Below are 24,346 nucleotides of genomic sequence, written 5' to 3'. Positions count from 1 at the left end.
CAGAAACAAATATTACATTTAGACCAGATTTTTACAGCCTCCATCTAGTCATCTGTAAGATGCTTTTTAAACATTTAAATACTTTCTCAGTTTCCTGGTTTGTGTTTTTATGTTTAGATGTTTATGTTTATCTGTTTACCAGGAGACAACAGCTAAGCCTTTGCTGGTTCAAGTCCCCAAAGAGACTCAATTAAGGGAAAATTATACTTCTGCATCAAATTGCTGTTATAGCAACAGTAGATAGATAGATAGAAAACTTTATTGATCCCAGAAGGGAAATTGAGTCATCATAGCAGCCAAGACACACAGATGACAAAATACATTAAAACACAACAGGTAAGAATACTATGATGGCTAAAAAGTGACGTGCCTACTGTTTTGACACAGTATGTAAGTATAGTAAGTATAATTTGGCCTTTATTCTCTAATGACAAGGAAAAATAAAGCATATCAAGATGTTACTACTCATTTTAGATGCAGCCTGTGAAGTTGATTTGCTCACAAAATGTACCACAAAATTTACATACAATACAAGAGTCTAGCCTGCAGTTACATAACGTTGATCCACCTTTCTGGTTGAGAAACATATTACTTACTATCACAGTATTACGGTGTACTTTCCACATGTTAATACACAGGTTAAAAGCTAGAAGACTTCAGAGTTATCCAAATTAGGGATACAGTGTGAACAACAACAGTTTTTTTTTAATGTTCTCTGTGTCTCTGGGGCACAGCTTCAAAATGTGTTGTTCTTCTGTGAACCAGTGACGTCATTGGTTCTCTGAAAAACTACAGGCTATTTCAGCTTGGATTTCTAGTCTCCGCCTCTGGCTGGGTATCCAGGGGGCGTGCTCTAGATGCCGCTCAAAAACAAAACTTCCTTGTTCTCTTCGCTTGTATTGCAAACTAACTACGTTTCCAACAGCGAAAATGGCATCCGAAAATAGGAGTGCAGAGGATGCTTTTTACAGTGTTTTAGCTGACTCGGATATTCAGCTGTATTTATTCGAGCCAGAGTATACGGCCGAGAAATGCAGCGGAGAGAGGCCGAGGCTGCGGCTGCATTAGCCGTGCAAGCCCTGCTCCACTCCACTGTCCCAGTCGTCATATCCAACTGTGGCTCCAGGTGACACGGCAGAATGACGTCATTGCCGACTTGTGCCTCAATTGGAGATGAACAAATCACCTTAACCCGTTTATCTGTACCAGCGTACAAAAAGGACAACCTACTTTTAAAACATTTAAATACTTTCTTGCATACAGAGTTGAGGAATCTGTGGTTTTGAATTCAGTGATGCTGCAATTGATTATCAGGTGAATATCAGCCATTAAATATCAGCCAGGATCTCATTCTCTCCCATCATCCATTCACATGCTCAAGATACAGGTTTAGCACCCTGGTTTGTCTAGGTTTATCCTGTTGCCAGGAGACAGAGGCGAGGTTTTTGTTGGTTAAATTAAAAGATCCAAAGAGACTCATATTCTCTTATGACAAGGAAAAATAAAGCTTATCAAGATATTCCTACTTATTTAAGATGAATCCTGTGAAATTAGGCCCATTAAATCATTTGCACACAAAATGTACACACAATGTGCATAGGGGTGTGACAACACAATGTGTTGAAAAAAATCAAGCAAGAAATACTAAAATAACATAGTGAGGAAATGAATATCAGCCATTTCAATGTGGAAGCAACTCCATCATGATAATTAATATAATGAATGTAGGCTTACCTGCTCCATGTGTGACATTGAGAATAATCAGCACGATCAGTCCCACTTTCCCGTTCATTATCAAATCAGAAAACTGAATGAAAGATGAAGTTCTCACCAACCTACTGTGTGTAGTCGGCAATCTTTTTTTTTTTTTAAGTGATAAAAACATGAAATACTGTGTTTTAATGTTATCAGCGGCAAAAACTAAGCAGATCCATTCTGCATGCCAACCTGCCGCGACAGACAGATTTCACTTTTCCTTTTGTTACACCCCTGGAAACCAGGACACAACACGTTCAGTGCCCCACCCTCCTCCCACTCCAAGAATGTTCAGCTACACCACAACCAAAGTTCACAATGTAGCAGTTTTATTTTTTAAGGCTTCAGAGCTGAGCAATGCTGAAAATAACAAACAAAACAATTCTAAATTTCAAACCTTAAACTTCCCTAACAAAAGAAATAAAGTTTAAACAAAAGACAAGGCTTTAACCTAACTCCTAACCAAAAACAGGAGAAAAAAGATTTACAAAAAGAAAACTGCTACTTTGGAGCAGAATATTCACAGTGCATAGTAAATACAGATCTACAGGTTTACAAACTATCTAAACACATCTTACCAGAGATTTCTACATCTGAACCCACTACGTTAGGCCTGCTCACAATACTACCAGCTACAGAAACACACAGCTCAAAGGTTCAGCAGGGCGGCCTCCATTGTTGGAAATGGGAGCAAGCAAGAGGGAGGAAGGTTGGCATCAGCTGGTTTAAATCATCCACGTTAGCCAATCAGCCAGCAGCAATCCCGTCCCCTAAGCCAATCCAGGAGAACACCAACACCTGAATCTCATCACACACACACTGGAATGCACACATTGAAGAGGAGAGAAGAGAGCTGTTAACCCACACAAACAACACAAATGACCAGAGTCATAACACTTTTGTCAGGCTGACGTGAGTCAATCAAGGAAGTTGGTTGTTAATTCATTGATAGGTTGCGGTTGTTTTCACCTGAAAAAAAACAAAAAACATCCCAGTTTCTTTTTTTTTTTCCTGAATTAATTATACTTTTACTCATAATTCAGAGAAAAGATCTCATAATTTTGAGATGGTATTGTAATTTAATCCAGTTTTATTTTCATTGGTTTGTTAAGTTTGCATAGGCAAAAGTGTGTGAGGGGTAGTTTAACTATGATTTTAACATGTATGATTTCAGTTGCTCTCTATGGAGATTTAATATTTTCACCAATTGCCTGACAGTGTCTTGAGTCGACAGTGTCTTGAGTCACCAGATCTAATCCTTAATATCCACTTTCCGACACTTGCTGAAACAAGTGAAACTGCGTTGGAAACAAGTGGGATGATCTCACCCACCCACTGGCAGAGTGTTTCTATTTGGTAGAAACATCCTGTCTTCCGTCAGATGAAAATAGAGTTTGTGTCTTCTCCTCTGTGAATTTATGCCCCCATTTATTAGTCCTGTACACTATCAAATGATTTTTGTAATTTTTCAACAATATATTCAACATTTCTCCCTCTTTTCCATAAAGCCTCAAAATCTACGTAAAGGTATCATCTAATGGCTGTGCCAACCCTTGAATAGACATCATCTGTCATGATGGAAAACAAAACTGGACTAATTACTCTATCCTGTGGGTTCCAGTCTCAATTTGGTATCTAGATGATAGACTGTCACCTACTACTCTCACTTGAATAAATCTACCAAATAGAAAAATCTTTGGTCACACTTTATTTGGATGGTCGAACACTGATACTCAACTTTCTATCAAGTAACTATAATGTGTTATTAATCTATTGAGTTTCAGGTGATATTGGCAATATTGTGGAATGTAGTCTATAAATATTAAGTATAATTCCCTGCTGTAATGCACTGGGCATCACGTCATCATGCATCACATATCAGCTACACATAATAATAATAATAATAATAATAATAATAATAATAATGAGAAGTATAAACTTTATTTTTATAGCACTTTTTTAAACAAATGTTAGTCTTTGAACAATGTTCGATTAAAAGAAGGAATAGATGCATTCTTACTGTTTATGTAAATGTATTTCTATTGTATAGCATGACATTACTGTTAGTAACTGCATTTACCATGACATATTTCCATAAACTCCATGCTGTCATACCAATACTGCTCACAGAGCTTCAGAGCCTACACTGTTCATTTATGGTCTTAAACTGACCCCTAGTGGACATTTACATAAATTGCTCCAATTATCACTGTACTGGTATTAGCTGTAGTGATATTGATAGTTTTGTCATTAATTCCTGTGTGCTTCGAATTAATTGCCAATTAATAAGTTATGTATACCATTATTTCCTTTGTAGAAATCATATCAACACACACCCCACTTGACAGTCAGGTAACCCTTTTAAATTACAGGCAATGAGTAAAACGGATGTAATAATTAGTTATAGCATTAGAATGACTAGTAATTACTGAGTAATATCCCAGTAAAAAAAAAAGGTGCTTTTACCCTTGTTTGCAATAAATTTTCAAAATTGCAAGCTTCATTTGCCTAATTGGAAATCAGGTCAGCTTGGATACAACCAGCAACTGGTCACTATCAGGCACACACTTTCCTCCACAGATATTCAATGTCTGGGTTAGGGTTAATCTTAGGGTTGGGGTCAGGGTTAGGTGAAGGTCAGGGTTAGGGTTACATAGTCTGTAGAGTTGCAGCAAATAGGCAAATGTCACCTGTAATTATGGAATTTGGCTTTCAACCTTTTTATTCAATAGGCTATTTCACCAATCATTCTATTTTGTAGTGATGCACAGGCTATGGCTCTACAAAAAAGCAGAATAATCTTCAAGCATCAGATAAGTGAGGACAAGGAAGCCAATGAGAGGTGTAGACTTCAGGACTGAAGGACTCGTTATGCCTTGGAGGAGAGAGAAGCTCTGACAAAGGACCTAGAGTGGAAACGACAGCTCCATCTGGCTGAGATCAAATTGGGGGGAGGCCAATGTCATAGCCCCTTTTCTTTATCAATGTAAGGTTGAGACTTCTACGACTTTGTAGCAGCAACACCAAAGGCCCATAAGTCACAGTCCTTTCACTTGAGGGAGCTCATGCCCCACAGCAAGAGAAAGAAAACTGCCATGGTCACGGGTTTCGGAGTATGTACAGCATGTATACATTGTCACTTAGATGAAACTAGGTTGTGTGTAGCAGCCAGCAATGAACCTGCTGCTCCTGTCAGATGGAGGTTAGGGTTAGGGTTAGGGTTAGTTTGGTTCTCTGGTTCACCATATAGAGACTTACAGTAACAGCAATGTACCTTGCCAGTCCTGGACCTCTCGGGGCAGCAGCCTTTCTCACTAAGCCAGGATGAAGACCAACTGCAGACAGGCCGTCCAGCTCTAGATAAACATTCAGGACAGTCTTCACGGTCTCATCACTTGCCTGTCACTTTACCTTCTGATTCATCATCTTCAGGCCGAGATCTTAGAGACTTGTCACTAGGCTCTGTCACTTGAAACCATCAGAGCTGGTACACGAGGATGTTCCTTGCTCTTCTGCCTCTTTACAGTCAGGGCCAGCCTCGTAGCAGACTCAGCCCTTTCAACCTCAGCAGCAACCATTAAGGCCAGCTCATCCACCTGCCTTGTTGACGCCGTCCTTGGGCAGCGGTTAGAGCAGCCCCACCGTGGATCTTATCATCATCTCAACATATGGCATTCCTAAGCCTAAATCACCTTACTTTGTGGTATAGAAAGTGATTTAATTCTGCTGAAAATGGCTCTTGGCAAAGTATCAATTTTTCCAGACCCACCTGCATCTGTCATGCGTGGAAATGCACTATTTTGACTTATGTATGTTTCTATTCACAATAATCAGGATATTCTATGATCTCTATTTATTGTGCCAAACTTTCAGTTTTCATCAATGAAGAAGGAACTCAACTCTTTAATTGAAAAAGTTAAAAGGTCTTTATTAAATGGATAATTCATGGATATTTCTCTGGTAGTAGAAAATAATTATACATTTTGCAGCTGTTTTCTCAATTTGCTTGCAGCTGAAGTGCAGAGTTCCTCATCCCCCTCTGTTGCTTAGGCTCTCAGTCTTTGCATCTCTTGTCTTGCCTGTTGCACAGCACTTTCTGTGAGAACAGAGAAAACAGTTTGTTATACTGAGTTTATAGCGTTGAAGGGAGGTGGAAAACCACTGAGGAGGTGGTTGTATAGTACTGAGGAGTAGATGGTATACTGCTAAGGAGGTGGTTAAAGCACAAACACATCTCAATATATTTCCACAAGACAGTAATTGTTATGATAACGGGTTAAATGTCAATAATAAAAAGTTGCGGAACAGAAACCTGTGACTTACGGGTCTTTGCATGATTCCTCGCAGCCAATACTCCTCCAACAACCAAAGCGATGGCAATGCCAACGGCAAAGACAATGCCAATGACTTTGCCAACATCGCTGTTTTTACCATCTGAAAGTATATAAGCAAGATGTTTAGTTGGGAAGCGGAGTGAGCTCAAGGTGCTGCACTGCAGGCATGTGTCCAAGATAACGCGTTCGTTAAATTTTGCTAGTTCATCTTTAGTGTGCTGCTTATTTGTGCTTGTGTTTTGTCAATATTTGTATCTCTTTCGTCCCATGGCTCTATTGTCACAGTGCTGTGGGCATTAAGAGGAAAATTCAGGTGAGTCAGTGAGGGCTGACACACGTCACTCCTCCATATCTGTGCATCTAACTTAATCAACTAATGAAAGGAAGTTAAAGTTCTGTGATTGTGAAGCTTTCAATGCAAACTATGCATCTTCACACTGCAGTTGCACATTTTCACACAATCCTCTTCTTGTATTCAGAAAGAATGAAACATCAGGCACTTCATGGGACCGTAAACAAATTGTAGCCTACTTATGTTTTCTACAGAACAACTGAAGATATTTACCAGGTCTTCTGGACTCATCTAGCACATCCGTCAGGTTGACTGAAAATGACATAGACAAAAGTGTTCAAGTTGGTTTAATTCAGACACACAGGCTATCATTGAAGGATTTCATTCCAAAACACCTTATATCCATTCTGGGGAAAGAATGATACCTGATGTGCTCAGTTTTTCAAAAATGCAGATGATTATATTTGAGTATTCTATTCCAAAATGCTACATGTGTATTTTGCCATCACCTGACATTCACCGTTAGTCTTTAAAAGTGTTATAATTTTGTCAACCAAGGACTTCATTCACTTACAATTTTTAAAAACACTACCACAAATGTATTTAATTTCATGCTATTAATAATTTTGTAAGATCAGGTGTGAGTTTATCAAATACTGGATATCTCATTTTGGAACCAAACTCTTAATTTTCTAACATGTCACTACTCATGTCATATTCAATATCTTTAATTTTTTTCCATTTTCATACTTAGTAGTTGTAGCGATGGTTGTTGTGATTAGTTGTATAGTTGTTATAGAGGGAATTGTGGTTGTACCTTGTGTGGTATTTGCTCTAGTTGTTATGCCAGCTGTAGTTATAGGAGGAAAAGTTGAAGGTAGGGCCGTGGTTGTTGATTCTGCAAACATAAGTCATAAACATGAGATTTATTTCACATTAACACTATCAATCCAGGAAATCAACAATTGATATTTAAATATGGTGAAACCAGGAAGTGACTGTACTCACGGTTTATAACGCTTACAATCACACATCGTAGCTCCGAGTGATACTTATTTGGGCTGAGGACATAAATCAAGAGCTTGGTTATAAAATGGGATACTGATCTTAAAGTAAAAAATAAATTGTTACAAAATTACACAAAAATGAAGCAAATGATGTAACTTCCTTGATGGATAACATTTTAAGAGATTTAAGGTCATTTAGGAAACCATTTCGGAAATATACTCTTCAAGTAGTGTCTTAATGCCTCATACTATAGATCTAAACAACGCAAGTGCAAACAATTACGTTGCACACTTTGTAATTGCATTGTGATATTACAGCCTTGTAAGATCATGCATTCTGGAGATTTTCATGAAGTACATCAACAGTGTTACTATAGTTACAATACTTCTAATTAATAAAGTGGAGTAACAAGAGACTGACTCGTTAACTGCCTGGACGACAAAGCAGATGGGATGGTCTTCTCCTTCTTCCCCCTCAGTCGGTGTCCAAGACAGGATGAACTGTCCTGCTACGGATCCAGGCTGGCTTACTGAGTTCTGTGGCGCGCTGTACAGTATCTCCGAAACCCTTTAACAAACAGAAGGAAGGGCATGCCAAATTAAACCAGCATTTCCCAAAACATTGTGGTGAATATTCCAGTCTTCACAAATTAAGTCTAAATCTAAATTCTAGTGCAACAAGGGTGTCGCTTTTCTGTTGTTTTGGCGGTGGGGGGGATCAGTGCTTTTTTTCACTCATGACAGCTGTATGACTGACTTCTGATAGGTCAATTGGCTTGCCTTCTTTTACTTTTTGTATTGTAAGTTCAGTTTCACCATGCAAGTGATGCCGCTACTCAGAGAAAAGAAATACAAAAAAAAAAAACAAAGAATAAACAATCAGAAACAAAAACAAACAGCTTGCAAGAAAGAAAAAAACAGGTCATTATTTTCAATTTCAAACCTGCCCTACCCCATGTGTCGTCAATCAGGTTGTCAATCAGCCAATCAGATAGACAGACAGACAGGAAGACAAACCGATCAGACACACAGACCAGAAAACAGGACAGACAGGATGGGGACAGACAAAGTCAGACCGACAAATAGACAGAGAAACAAGAATGTAGCCTAATGTACAGCGTAGTCGTTTCTGGCTATAAAATTTGAAGTAGGGAATTTGATGGAAAGAGGTAGTAATAAGTAATTAATGGTAATAATAATTAATGTACAACTACTGTATGTTCAGGATCAGTGTGTCACTGTGGCTGTATGTGCATGAGGCATTAATTCAATGGCAAATTGATGTGTTTGAAGACAGACGTCCAGATTCTATTGAAGCTATGCATTAATTTTTTTTATATATTTTTTTAGAGATCAGCCAGTCAGTGACGTCCACCTCTGATATCATGGAGGTTCCTCCCTGACCACAGCTACAGAAAAACAGTCCATAAAACCTGCATTGAAATTTGATTTTCTTGGCACAGTTTGTATTCAATAATATTTTCTTGGAAATTAGCCTAATTCTTCATTTACAGCCAGTAATTTAGCCCAAATATTTCACCCTGCTAACTCTAAAGGTGTTTAATTAGTGTGGGTTTGAATGGAAGCTCCTTCAGAGACTTGAACTCCTACTTATCAGCAATATCGGCTATTGGCAGCTCACATACAAAAATACTTTGTCTTTAAATGGATAATTATTCATATTATTCCTATATTATTTCTTCCCTAACCAGCACCTCAGAAGAGTACACAGGGCATCTATAGCCTATGGTATTTTAATATGAATGAATGTTTTTTGTCTGCTTGCTTTTTACTCACTGAGAGTTAGTTGCCTCTGCGTTGATAGTGATTTCCAGGGACTCATTGACAGGGGCGTAGAGGTGAGCTCTGTCGGCTGGGGTTGGAGGCAGGAACTTGGGCAGATAATGTCCTTCTGTACAAGATGGCGCTGCAGAGTCCACTGGAACAATGAAGAAAAATACAATTTTTGTATAATCTTGCACAGTTAGGGTGTGTTCAGATGACGCTTTTTGCTTTTTGCACATGTTGCACGCAAGTCTGAGAAGCGCTTTTATTTTGGGGAGGGGATTAGACTCACGTGAACAACCTAGGCTAACTTAGCTAATGTTACCGTAGCATGTAGACACTGTTGCTACATCTCCATCTTGGGATATTCGTCCCAGACCCACCAATCAACATTCTCCGCCACCAGACCAGCCAATCAACGTTGTTTCAATTCCCCAGTATACATGTACATTTGACTACTGAAAGTCACAAAACTACTTGCTAGACTAATTGAATTTAATTTTCCTACAGAAAATTATAGCTATTAAAAACTATTGACAAATGTAATTTATTAGTAGCTTCATTTTGAAGTACAAGATGTTGTCCTTCTATTTCAAATCAAATTCTGTCAATACCGATGATTACAGATACTATAGCTACCAAAGGGTGCAGAAATAAAAAAAACCTGGCCATTTTTTAACAAGTTGAATTAGCTAGCTATCTTTTGATAAAATATATTCTATAATTCGAGACAAATAATGGGCATCTTCACAGATAGCCCAACTAAATCTAACTGTTATAACCCTAACCGAACACTAACCTTCAGCAAGAGTGAGACAAATGGAGCTTTAGCAAAGGTTCAGTCTGGAAGAATATCTTTTGCATGCTTAGGCTGTAGTTTTACTTCTCATACCATTCTGCAATTCACATCTCTCACGCATGCTCACTCATTATCTCCTTGCTGTCTTTTCCTGGGCCGTCAATTGAGATATCAGCTGTTCACATCAGCTGGTCACATCTATCCAATAGCACAGCGACACACCTCCATCGTTAGCCTATCATCTTGCTGCTGTCTTTTTAAATATGTTTCTCTCTCTCCGCTTTAGTCCGTTCATGCTGCTGTTATGCGCACCCCTCCACCTCCCCGTCACCGCCCAGTCTTCGCAGATTCATCAGCTTCATCACTCATCAGCCTCACCAGCCTATCAGTCTCAGCAGAGTCTTCAGCACCACCACCACCAGTGTCTGGACTCCATGGGGGGATTTATCTTGCTGCTGCTCAGGGCTGCTGCCCCTCGATTACAAAATCTCCCTGTAGAGTGTAAGCGCCAAAGACTTTCTTGTCAAGTCTTAATTTTCACTATATCATCTGTTATAATATAATAAACAATTATCTTTACTTCATTCACTTGTCTCTCCTGATTGAAGTGTTAGCTATCATCTTACATTAGCCAATTAGCTAGACTACCCATCGACATCAATGGAAATATCACCTATGTTTTGGATAATCTACATGCACATCCGAAAAAAGGTAATGTCAGGACATTTCTGTCAAAATTTACAGCCAAGTGTGCTATGGTCTTTGGTTGACATTTAGCTACACTTTTCTAATATGTTATTTTGAGATTATATGCTATAATAGATGAAGGCTGCTTTACCTTGCAATGACTCAGCTAAACTTTGCCTTAACTGTAGTAGTTTGTAACATTACATTACCTTTGCTTGATAAATGATATAGGCTTGTCTAAAGTAATATGGATGTAATGAGTTTTGTGTCAGTTTAGTGTATTATAAGTATTAGCTAACCTACCTCAGCAAATTGTAGGACACCACAGCAGTATATAGGATATTGTTCTATGCAACACTGTTTGTTCTCTTTCGTGGAACTCACAAAGAAGATGTCTCATTTTGGAATTTGATTGGTTGGTCTGGTGACGGAGAGAACGTGTCCGTCAGCAGACTCTGCAGTTGGACCCTTCTCATAGTTCGACTAGAGTTCCTTCTTTGCCATTCGAGTTTGCCAGTTAGCCAACTCGAATACTCCACAAAACTGTGGTTCTTTGGCTCCGCCCATTTGTTTAACTCAACCAATGAGATTATTTCTGCCTCCAGAGCAGCTCTGCCTTCGAGAAATGTTTGTATAGCTAAAACTGCAATCTCCAAAAAGTTTGTGAGAGATATCCTACCCTTGACAACGAATTGGACAGGTAGTTTGCTGAGAGCGTCGTCAGTAGTTCTCCTTGTCTCCAAACCATTGGTTTGAGTGAGGGAGATAGCCTGGTTGGGAAAGTCCTCCAGTACTAACTGTATCGCATATGGACCTTCATTACTGCTGCTGGTGGTGTGAAATGACAAAGTACAAGGCTGCAAAAAGAAAAAAAAAAAAGAGATAAGTTCAACATAATTTAAAGCTACACTAAGCGATTTTTTTTAGACCACTAAAGGGTGATAGAGACCTCAACACATTTTGTAAACACACACAGCAAAGCTACTGGGCGACGGCAGCCCTTAAAGACAAACATGTATAATCTGCAAAAGGCTAATGGCTAAAACGCACCTACGGAGAAATATCTCCGGTTACCAGTCTCGCTTTGCCAGATTTTTCTCACGTTGAAGGTTACATGTCCCACAATGACAAGTGAAGAGGCAGGTAGCAAGTTTACTAGTTGAAAACGTTTAGTCGCTCGGTTTATCGATTCGCCTTTTCTCAGGCCGACTTTGACAACAAGCTTTAGGAAAGAGGTGAAAACAACACAGCTGGTCCGTGTGTGTGGCTGTTTAATATCATTACGTCTCACGGAAATCTCCATGTAGCACACGTTAGTTTCAGGATTGGTTACAGGGTCTGAAATCGCTTATTGCAGGTTTAATATTACTGCATTTGTTTTATTTAAGAGTTAATTTTCTGAATTGCTACATATCCATTTTTAAATCCTAATTTTACATTCCAAATTCTGTTAAAGTGAAATTCATCTTCCAAAATCTGCTACTGTAACAAACTGTGACAATTATGAAGGGTTTTATTCCAAAATTATATCCATTGTTAGGAAAATATACTGTAGCCTATATATTTAAATTTAGCACTTAGTAGTTCAAAAACATAGATGATTCCATTCTCAAAAATATTTTGTGAGCAAACTTCTTTGAATAGCTAACAACTTTTGAAATCCCAATTACAACCCCAGTTGCTCTAAGAGCTTTACTTTAATAGCCACAATTATTTTATCAGGGTAGGTGTCACTTTTTTTTCAAAATGGTGGACATTTTATTGTTTGAAACTTCAAATGCATAATACTTCCACAGATCAATACATGTATACAGTATGTGCACACATTGTTGAATTTGCACAGCAGCTTTCTTTGTATGGGAAGGACATAAAAGTTGTTTTTTGATTACTGTGGAATATATGTATATATATATATATATATATATATGTATATGTATATTTGGATAAGGGTTGGATAAGGGTTTTAGTGGACAATGGCTACTCACTTGTGAGATGCTCAGAACAGACGGTGGTGTGCAAGGACTACACTCGTCCTCTGCTGTATTTCCATATCTGCATTTAACCTCGTCTCCATCAGGGTCAAACGCCAACAGGTTGAAATCTCTCTGACAGTTTGAAGGAACTCTGAGAGAGAAAGAGAGAGAATAACAGACATCACAGGGGGAACGGCATGTATGCTACTCATTATAACATAGCTTCAGAGAGTCAGCATTTGATCATGTGGTTTTAATGATTATAATAGTGGCAATAAATTGCCCTTGTCGAAAATCTGGGTCCAATGGGAGCACTGGCTCAGGTATGAGGTCCCCTTCAGCAGAACCAGAGAGGGTAGTGTGTGATATGGATGAACATCAGGATAGAGTGGCAGTGCAGAGAGAGACTTATAGCACTAACCAGATGCAGAGAGAAATAGGAACATATGGATATAACTGCCATGAATCACACAGGGCAAGGAGAAATGGGGGAATCGTGAATGGAACAAGAGACGCTATTATACATACAGAAATGCAGTCAGAAATGCTTTTAAGGCTGAGTTTGTCAGAAAGCCTCCAGCTAGGAGTAGAAAACATCGTCTACCCAAATAGGACCCAGTCTGTCAGAAAGGGCAATGAGGTTCCGGTTATGAGTAGAAAACATCGTCTACCCAAATAGGACCCAGTCTGTCAGAAAGGGCAGTGACGGTCCGGCTAGAAGTAGAAAACACGGTCTAACCAAATAGGACCCATTCTGTCAGAAAGGGCAATGAGGAGTATGGAAAATGCCTATCTGAGATCATTCCCGGAGATTGAAACCAGGCCAATATAGAACAGTACGGAGGATTTTAGGTGTAAAGCTTGTGTAATGAGGCATGAAGGGGGCTGGGAACTGGAGGGAGCTGAAAATTTCTGCCCGTACCTTCTCCAAAGAACAACTTCCGGTAAGCTACTGTGTAGACCGGGCAATGCCTGTCTGAGATTGAAACCAGGCCAGAACAATACAGGGAGGATTTTAGGAGTAAGAGACAGAATGGGGGAGCAGGTGAGGGAGACCTCAAGAATAGGCTGATCAAGAACAGGGGAGGAGAATGATATACCAGTAATAGAAATACATGAGAAAGACCTATCATTGGAAGATAGGTGGTGATGATAGGTAACAGTCCTGACCTTGCTATCATATAAACTATCACATTGCATGGGCCAAGGAGCTGACCGGTGCCTAAAGGGTTAACTCTCTAATACCCTGAAAGGTATTCCCTTGCTTGGATCACCTTTTGATACCGTAGGAGGTATCACTCTCCAATAATGATTTGTATTTAATTTTATGCACTCGTTTGAGTTATTTACCTTTTGGGTAGGTTTAACTACTTAGTAAACTCTAAGTCTTGTCGACAACCAGGTTCTTAAAGGTTACTCTAGTCTGGAGTGGGACAAGTGGTCCCCTAAATGTATCCTAATGGGTTAAAGTATACTAATCTATTGAACATAGCACTAGCAACCACACCCACAGCGTTTCACAGAAAATAGCACTACGGTGAAATTAGTATCTAGGCTGATTGCTGGTGAAAAGCTAAGGGGTTAGAAGGGTAGGCTTTAGGATCTAGGCAGTTAGAGGCCAGGTGAGGCTTCTCATAATCAGTCTATATTATTTAGAATCTGGTTAGGGTAATATATCCTGCAGGCTTTAGACTTTCCTGTTAGACAGAGGACTGATCTGAGGTTGTGTTGTCATCCCCAGGAAACAACCTCCAAACTAAAATCACTATGAACTTATCACAATGTCTAAAAACATCCCAGCAGGGGAGCATTCAGGACCAATATTCTGTCTAAGGCTTGGCTCATGCTTCCTGTGTGGCTAGACATGGAGGAACTGCCTTGGTATTCATGCCATTTGCAGTTGTGATACTTGAAAACTCCAGTATGTGTGTGGTTCTGTAGGAAAATTCAGCTCTTCATATCCCCCAACAACAAAAAAACTGTGAGCAGTTTCCACTGGGGCCAGCCTGTGCAAAAACACATGCACTGGTGGAACTGGAATCCACTAACCACTATCCACTCCAGCAAGAGAAATCATATTAACATGTCATCAGTAAACTGCACAATCATGTTTACCAACATGGTCAGGCAGTGATATTTCCTAATACTAAAGGAATAACAGATGTCAAAGATCTACCATTGGTGAGTCCAGCTTTCTCTGGGGGGAGCGTTCATTGTTTTTTTAGGAGACAGTTCGTATTTCAGTGTTAAATTTTAATTTGTCATTTCCAGTGGGAAAAACATTACCATATGCACAATGTAAAATGCAATGGAGAGGCCGCTAGAAACAAACAATCAATGGTCTCATTTGTTTACGGTAATTCTATTAATGTCTCAAAATTTATGTAGTAATGATTTATTGATGTTAAAATACGGCACGTAGCACTTCTTGAATTCATATAATGTAAAATGCTGAACAACAACAAGAGAAAACAAGAGTAGTGAAGAGGCTCACCGCAGAGCCGGCAGGATGGTGGTCTGAGGCGATCTGTTGACTCGGTCGGTGTCGGACCGGATCCTCAGGTCCACCAGAGTCAAGGCTCTCCAGCTGCTGACGCCATTTTGGATGTTACTTATCCAGTCTCCACCATCCAACCTTTGGCGAAGTTCATGAGAGATGAGTTTATTATTGTCTCGCTCAGAACCTGTGTGTATGCATGTAATGTATATGTATACTGAACAAAAATATAAACGCAGCACTTTTGTTTTTGCTCCCATTTTTCATGAGTTGAAATAAAAGATCTAAGACTTTCTCTATGCACACAAAAGGCTTATTTCTCTCAAATTTTGTTCACAAATTTGTTTAAATCCGTGTTAGTGAGCACTTCTCCTTTGCCAAGATAATCCATCCACCTGACAGGTGTGGCATATCAAGATGCTGATTAAACAGCATGATTATTGTGCAGGTGTGCCTTGGGCTGGTCACAATAAAAGGCCACTCTAAAATGTGCAGTTTTTATCACAACACAATGCCACAGATGTTGCAAGTTTTGAGGGAGCGTGCAATTGGTATGCCGACTGCAGGAATGTCCACCAGAGCTCATGTTGCAGCATGATGATGCACGGCCCCGTGTTGCAAGGATCTGTACACAATTCCTGGAAACTGAAAACATCCCAGTTCTTGCACGGCCTGCATACTCACCAGACATGTCACCCATTGAGCATGTTTGGGACGCTCTGGATCGGCATGTACGACAGCGTGTTCCACTTCCTGCCGATATCCAGCAACTTCACACAGCCATTGAAGAGGAGAGGACCGACACTCCACAGGCCACAATCAACAACCTGATCAACTCTATGTGAAGGAGATGTGTTGCACTGCATGAGGCAAATGGTGGTCACACCAGATACTGACTGGTTTTCAAAAAATGCATATCTGTAGCCCTAGTCATGTGAGATCCACAGTCCAGTGCCTAATAAATGTCTTTTTTCAAGATAAAACTGCACATTTTAGAGCGGCCTTTTATTGTGACCAGCCCAAGGCACACCTGTGCAATAATCATGCTGTTTAATAAACATCTTGATATGCCACACCTGTCAGGTGGATGGATTATCTTGGCAAAGGAGAAGTGCTCACTAACACGGATTTAAACAAATTTGTGAACAAAATTTGAGAGAAATAAGCCTTTTGTGTGCATAGAAAAAGTCTTAGATCTTTTATTTCAACTCATGAAAAATGGGAGCAAAAACAAAAGTGTTGCATTTATATTTTTGTTCAGTGTATAATAATAATAATAAACTTTATTTGTATATGTATATAGGTGCATAGTACAGGTAATTCACAAAATATAGGAAATACCAACATAAAGTGGGTTAATAAGTCATTGGTCCACCAGGAGCCACCAGAACAAGTATCTGAACTCTATTGCATGATGGGGTGTAAACTGATTCATTAACTTAGGGACCAAATGTATCTCATCTCTAAACATGGTGGCAGTAGCCCAATCCATTTATGAATGACATTTCACAATATTATATAAGAAGACCAGATCAAAGTAGTATTTCAGTGCTGTTGGAGGAAAACCTCAAAACCCCAGAATCCCATGTAAATCCCCAGAAACAATTTGGGGGATTTGCATGTTTTAACATCAATTGAAGAATCACATGTTCCTCTATGGGATGAGAAATTTTTACCACCCTTGGGAAACCCTTTCACAGCCATTTGGATAAATTCAAAAATGGTTGGCTGTCAAGCTAAAAACAAGTTTATTTTTCTTCCTGAACAGTTGACATTTTGGAGATACAAGATTTTCACCCGGCAGCACCAATTTACTGAGCTGATTTTTTTGCCGTGTCATGGAGCACTAACCGCAGCTGAAACGGTGCGTTGGTGGAAACCTGCCGAATCATGACTCCCTCTATCTGGCACCATTCCTCGCTGCTTTCCTGATCCACAACGTCCAGCAACAAACTCTCAGTCCCACAATCCCCGCTGACACAGTCCCATGTGTCGTCGTCTGTGCATGAGCGAAAGCTAAGCTTATAGCGGAGGACCACCTGCAATATTACAATAATATATGAATACATTATAAATCATTCTTATTAATAACAATTTATGATACAAGGATGTTAGCTGATGTTAGCTTGGGAAAGATATCACTTTGATGCAGTTAAAACAAAACAGATTGAATAATATAAGGCTGATACCGATGGTGATATTTTTGTATTTCAGTATTCACTATCTTTATATAATTACAGTTTCATGCTGAAAAATTTCAAGTATTAAGAATGACTATTCTTCTCTGGGTAGAAAACCCGCATTTAGACCATCATGGGACACAAAAACTCTCCACTGAAACCCAGACTGATGAAATTCTTTTAGTGTCTTTAGTGCAGCAAAAAAAAAAAGACGTACAAAGAAAATAAAGTGTCATTACAGGTTTTACACACTGTTTTTATGTAGCTGTGGTCAGGGAGGAACCGTCATCATAGGAGACGGAGAATGTTCCTCCACTGCTGTCCGTCCACTTATATCCACCAATATCTCATTAATATTCAAATAAGCCCCTCCCACTGATGCTTCCCGCCCTAACTCTCTGTCATTCCTCACAGCTGTATACAAATGTCTCTTTGCATGATTTTGCAGTTGCCACAGCTGGTAAATTGGTAAATCATCAATGGAATATCATTATATTAAAAAGAGCGTGAGTAAAAGTAAAAAGACAAACTTTATTTATATAGCACATTTTTTTTACATAGCACATCATACACAGGGGGCAAATTCAAAGTGATTCGCTAAAACAGAAAATGAATATTGTATGTAAAATAACACATTAAAATGAAAGAAAGAAAGATAAAATAGGTAATGACAATAATAAAAAAGAAGGATTTTAAACTAAGAGAATTTGTGACTTGTGATTTGTTTTTTGTTTTTTTTATGACCCACTTAGTACATAGCTTTTGCTCTTTTATGGTCCTTTGTTGTTTTCTGTGTTGTAAGCTGTTTGTCTTTTGCTTTAGCTTCTAAGATTTTGTTGCCCTCCTGTCTGTAACTTTCTATCTTGGCCAGGTTTCCCTTGAAAAAGAGACCTTTGATCTCAACGGGAGTTTACCTGGTTAAATAAAATAGATATATATTAATAAATAAATAATAATAAAGCAAATAATACCTGTTATACATACAATTAAATACACTGGCATAGGAACAACCCTCTATGCCAATACAACAATCAATCGCCCTCTTGGAACAAACAATCCTCCATGTTCCTGAAACTTTCATGTTTACAGGAAAAGCCCTCTGTACAATTTGTCCTCAGATGACCATGCCTTTCAGTATTTACTTTGTACCATGGCCACAAATGATTCTAGTCACTACGCCCAACTCTAAACCGAGGCCACAACCAGATGATTTAGTAAAAAGCCAAGAAGAAAAAGAATGTTATGGGCCTTCTTTGAACAGTGGCGGCAGTAGGAGTCCCGTTTCAGGGCATCTGGAAGTTTATTCCAGCAATTTGGAGCATAATAATTAAAAGCAGCTTCACCATTTTGTTTTTCGATTTATTTTTATTATTATTATTTTGTTTTCACTCTTGGAAACAACCAACAGACCAGTCCCAGCTGACTGACTCATCTCCTAAAACCAGGTCAGAGATGAATTTTGGAGCATAAATCATAAAATCAATTCTATGGCACACTGGAAGCCAACACAGCGATATAAGAACTGATGTAATGTAATGTGTTCTGTTTTCTTAGTTTTAGGCAGAAGCAAATGCATTTCGCGGCCTCCTCCATTGAAATAAATGGGGGGCAAATTCTGGTATGAGCGCGGCATAAGGGTTTGGGAGGGGTAAAATGAGCGTGGGAAAATCTACAAATCAGAATCAACTTTTTTTCTCTCGCTCCCCACACCACCGGCCCAAAAACTGGTGATGAAAGTGTGTATCAGCTGTTCTAAGTCGGATTTTGACACAAGAACCCTTATTTTCACTATAATTATTTTATTATAAAATATTTTACGATGATAAAAAGCTGATCTTAGAGGCTGTAAGGTGCACTATTCGGCGTAATGACGTGATGATTTTGCAACAAACACACTGCAGTTCAATTTCTAAGACGTTTGTTCGCAACTTACTTTATTAGGGCATATAAAAGCTTCAAAATCCACGAACGGGATGTTTAACAGTTAATTTTATGTCAAACAAAGCGTGAAATCTTTAAATGGAAGGTAAATTGTCTGTATAGGTTCCCAATTCCAAAAAGAAAAAAAAATGTTAAAATAGATTCTGATGAACATACTTTGTATGTAATAGTGATGGATTTGTGGAATCACATCTTTGTATTGCCTTCTTATCAATTATCGTCATTATGGATGTAACACAAAATCTCTTCCCTGTGCACTACAGAAAATGTGAGTTTCTGAATTCCAGTATCTGTACATGAAGTCCTGAGTTATTTGATTTATTTGACAATATTATTTTGACAATAAGATGCAGCCACTAGAGCTTTAACAGGCAAAAAAAAAAGAAGAGAGCACATATAAAACCCATTTTAAGATCCTTGCACTGGCTTAATGTTCTTTTAATTATTTTTAAATTACAACCTACCAAAATATGTTCCTGCTAGAGCCAGATCCACAGACTACAATCTTTTGGCTTTACCAAAAATTAAAGCAGACTCCAGAACAGCCTGCTTCCGGACCTGACGGCTGTTACATAATTTACATAAACTAAAACATTCTTCAAAAACATACCATAATTTGTTTTCATTTTGTGCTACCAATCATTTGGTAAGTTTAGGTCTTGTTATTTATTCATTCCTTTTTTTTTTTATCTCAGTTTGGAGTGATACTCTTCAGTTATTAATTGCACCTACCGTGACAGCTCCATCTGCGGTGACGTTTTTGGGGTTGAAAGTCATCATGGTCCCGAAGAAATGAGATGCCTGGGAGCCGCACACCTGCAGCAGCAGCAGCAGCAGCAGCAGAGAAAGAGACATAGTGACTGCAGTAGTCTCTCTACACACAGACCGATTTCTCCCAACACTTACACACACACACACACACACTCTTAATGACAGTCTCTCTCTCTCGCTTCGCATCTCTTTCCATCTGGCTCTCTCACACAGGACAAACACTTTTACACTGAAATCAAACAATGAATAAAGCAGTGATGGGTGTGTCCCAAAACACTGGCACTCCTCCTCCTCCTCCTCCTCCTGTCCTCCCGTCCCTCACTACCACTCCTCTCCTACCTGGCAGTAACTAGGAGGAGGAGGCGAGGGGAGGAATGCAGTGGAGGAGACGAGGGAGCGAGGGAACGTCGAGGCCAGTTGGGACGGTTTATTTATCATCAAAAAACAGACATACATGAAGTGGGCCTATCCTAACTAACAATAACCAATCAAAGTTTTTCTGCACACCCAGCACAAAATATGAAATAATATCATATTATCCTTATCATTTAATAATTAACATAGGCTATAGAGTCAGTTTATATAGTCTTAACACACATTCATGGATGAAGATTTTTCCTCAGCTGACATTGATCGATCAATTCCAACAAATTGACCCTGCAACATTGCTTTTGTGAGATATTAGCCCATCCTGCATATCACAATCCCTTATACCTTTGGCCATAATTACCCCACAGTTGGAAACAGGGCTGGGTGATAATTCAATATTATCGTTTATCGTCTTTCAGTGGAATTATATAGTGATGGCATGGTGATTTGATCTTGAGTCAGAGAGGCAGAATACTGCACCACAACATTAAAACAAATCACGTTCAAGCAGTCCTTTGTTCCTGCTGCCATTAATATATTCAACAGTCAGTACTGATTTTTGTTTTGCATTCTCATAAGCTTTGCACTGTGCAAATATTTTTATTGCTACCAACCCATTTATTTGCTTTAGACTATACGTAACTACTTGAGACCTAACTAGCTATTTTAGACCTGTAAAATGTATTTTTAGAGCTGCTGTCATTTGTTTTTTGCTGATGTTGTTGTTGATGTTTTACTCTGTATGTACTGTGTATGTTTGTGCACCAGACCAGATGAATTTCCTAAATGGATAGTAAAGATGAACTTGATTTGACTTGACTTTGGGATATCGTAGCGCACAATTCTGCTGTCTAAACCGATGATAACAAGCAAATTTTAATAGCAAAAACGAGGTATGAAACATTTAAGGAATATTATTATAATATAATATTATTGCACCATTGAACCATTACCATTCGGTTCAACATTAACTTTATTATTACATGTGATTTTGCATATGTGAGCCATATTGTGATGTATGTTGATATAAAAAAAAATCCTTCTGATTATCATGATATTGATTTCAACTATATTGCCCGGCCCTAATTGGAAAAGAGTCGTATATTTTGAATCGTTTGTCATCCTGTCAACCAGGTGAATCTGCTTATAGCCTAATAAGGTAAGCTACACTCACCGAGCACTTTATTAGGAACACCTTACTACTACTGGGTAGGTATCAGCTTTCAGCTCAGTGTCAACCGGCTACCAAAGTGACATCCGCCTCAAGGTTCGACGTGTTGCATTCTGGGATGCTTTTCTGCTCACCACAGTTGTAAAGAGGGTCATCTGAGTTACTGCTGCCTTTCTGTCAGCTCCAACCAGTCTGGCCGGTCTCCTCTGACCTCTCTCATCAACAAGGCCGCAGAACTGCCGCTCACTGGATGTTTTTTTGTTTTTTGCATCATTCTGTGTAAACTCTAGAGACTGCTGTGCGTGAAAATCCCAGGAGATCGGCAGTTTCAGAAATAGAAACAGCCACGCCACGGTCGAAGTCACTGAGATCACATTTTTTCCCCCATTCTGATGCTTGATGTGAACGTGAACTGAAGCTGCTGACCTGTACCTGCATGATCTTATGCATTGCACTGCTGCCACATGATTGGCTGAATGGATAATTGCATGAATAAGCAGGTGCACAACAGGTGTTCCTAATAAAGTGCTCGGTGAGTGTATATAAAGTGATGAGGCGTGATAACCAGCAGCTATTTTTTTAGATTTTGATTGCTGCTGGAAATTTTACTACTGCTATGGAGAGACAAGTCATCTTCCGACAAAGCTGCTACGAAGGAGATAATAAAGCAGCTTATTTCCTTTCCTAAAGTATCAGGATGGTCACCAAGGGCATGTTGTTTTCTGTAGCCAGTCAATTGACAGTCTGTATCTTTGATGAGCTCCAGCAGAATTTCTATTGATATCACTCATGACTGTGTCATTGCTTTAAAAATAGAGAAGAGTAGACACACCATGAACATGTAATTATAGAAAGAGTGATTTATCTGCTTTGACGTAACCCTAAACCGTTGTAGCACAGCTCACAGATTGGTTATGTGGCTGATTTACTGGACTTTGGTATATACTTAGGGCCACTATACCATGATTTATGTGTTTGCATGTAGTGTAAGTAGCATTTAAATGTAACTTTTCACTGCCTCACTGGGTGTGGTTGCAACAGTGAAACTTACTTTCACTTTCACTTTCTTTAATCTGCAGTAGGGCATGGTGGGGCGATGGTGTTGTCGTTTCTTTCTCGCACTCACAATGTTTCTATTGTAGGCAGACGTATCCAGACATGTCACCTGTCGTTCTCTTTCTCTGTTATCAAGGGGGAGATGTGTATGGACTCTGGAGGATTTCCTCATAGTGAGAACGTTTAGTATATAAATACAAGAAAACACACGCTCACAGACACACAGATACACACCTCACTATTAAGTATGCTGTGTCTAGATGCCAAGCCAGTCTGACCCGCTCACAGTCTCCACCTGCTTCCCTCCTGCATTATCCTAGATTTTGCATATGACTCATATGTCGGGGCATTGGGCTACTATACCTAGTTAACAAAAACTGTTGCCCTGGGTAGGTATTGTGCATTTGTTGTCACAAAATATAAACTATTTCATTTGAGGTATTTGAATTAACCTTTTATGTGCAACAACCTCTAGGAGTCTGCAACCCACAAACCCATAAATCGCCAAACCCTTGATAGATGAGCAATACCAGCAATACCATTACCAATGTTTGGTTTTTCAACACTGGCACACTATCAGTATTTAAAAATAGCTTAATTACGGTGATGAAACACAACAATGATGCAACATTACTCTACTACTTTTCATTTACAAAAATATAGATAGGTCATGTTCATCATTTAAACCAAAGCTAGTTTCACATGTTTACAGCTCCAGCATGTCTGTCTTTTAAGGAGTGTTTCCTTTAAATCACCCCAAGTCTAGACAGTATGGCCTCCACCTTTTCAATCTCACAATAGCTAAAAGCTGTGATAGGGTGATTGGCTTGTAGAAAAACCCGAAAGAGAAGCTGGTACATGCTGACTGACGTTATGAAAAGATAATTGGTGCGTTGTTCACTCACCAACGATTCCAAGATTTTAGCCGGACATGACAGTTTAGAAATAGGGCGAAAGATGTTATGATCACTCTTATCCTCACCTTTATGCAAAGGTAAAACAACGAGCCGTTCTCCAGACTTTGGTAATTTTACATACAATAGATAACAATAGATAAATACAGTATACAATCGATAAATTGAAAATATGGGCAACATATTCTGCAGTCAAATGATTTTAAGAAAACACGGAATCCAAACTGTCCTCACTAGTTGATTTCTTATTGTCTGTTCTTAAAAGTGCGTCTGCAGCTTCAGTGGGAGTGAGACGACAAAAATCAAAACTCGGGGAATCGCCTACAAGACAAGGAGTCCACGCAACCTGAGGAAAAGGCCCTGGAGCATCCACAGACTGAGCAGTTCCAATACAGTTTGTCAAGCAAGTGACCGATTGCAGCAAAGTGTTTATTAAAAGCTGAACTGATATGGTTTTCATTAGTTAAAATAGTGCCAAAATGAATGAATGAGATAAAACTCTTCTTCTTAGTAGAGTTTATAACCTTCCAGAACTTTGCTGGGTTTACAAAAGGACTTTCAGTCATTTTTTAAGGAATATTCACATTTGGCTCACATTTGTTTCTGTAAGTGAGCCAATGAGAGGGGAGCTTTGAATGTCAAGGGGGTGCCCATGCTTTTCTCCTAGAAAAAAACAAGCTGTTAATTCTTGAGGGTTTAAATCTATTCTTTACTCTGTTGTTTTTTAAATGCAGCCTGTGTATTCATCAAAGGATTAAAGGTGTTGATAAAAAAAAAAAATCTGCCAGTTCAGGATGTTTTAAGCAGTGCTGGCA

General features: G+C 39.1%; 2 protein-coding genes across 2 annotated transcripts in view; both read right to left on the bottom strand.

Moving 5' to 3' along the window:
• LOC144537888 (butyrophilin-like protein 2) overlaps nucleotides 1-1,967 on the bottom strand; it is a 38,889-nt gene extending 36,922 nt beyond the window's left edge. Inside the window, exon 1 of the mRNA XM_078281793.1 lies at nucleotides 1,735-1,967. Within this exon, the coding sequence (XP_078137919.1) occupies nucleotides 1,735-1,885 (151 nt within the window). The 5' untranslated portion in view covers nucleotides 1,886-1,967. The remainder of the gene's footprint in view (nucleotides 1-1,734) is intronic.
• A 3,716-nt stretch (nucleotides 1,968-5,683) lies between these two features.
• LOC139922549 (uncharacterized) lies at nucleotides 5,684-20,151 on the bottom strand. Its single transcript, XM_071913062.2, has 12 exons — nucleotides 19,983-20,151; nucleotides 16,981-17,168; nucleotides 15,127-15,267; nucleotides 12,645-12,783; nucleotides 11,339-11,516; nucleotides 9,186-9,327; nucleotides 7,810-7,956; nucleotides 7,390-7,442; nucleotides 7,199-7,279; nucleotides 6,655-6,693; nucleotides 6,079-6,189; nucleotides 5,684-5,851 (listed from the first exon to the last, which is right to left on the bottom strand). Exons 1-12 carry the CDS (start codon nucleotides 20,103-20,105, stop codon nucleotides 5,802-5,804), a joined length of 1,392 nt encoding a protein of 463 aa, XP_071769163.2. The 5' UTR covers nucleotides 20,106-20,151; the 3' UTR covers nucleotides 5,684-5,801.
• Nucleotides 20,152-24,346: the final 4,195 nt, after the last annotated feature.

Source organism: Centroberyx gerrardi, chromosome 23, assembly GCF_048128805.1.
Source record: "Centroberyx gerrardi isolate f3 chromosome 23, fCenGer3.hap1.cur.20231027, whole genome shotgun sequence".
NCBI classification, from domain to species: Eukaryota; Metazoa; Chordata; class Actinopteri; order Beryciformes; family Berycidae; genus Centroberyx; species Centroberyx gerrardi.
This window is presented reverse-complemented; position numbering and strand designations above follow the sequence as displayed.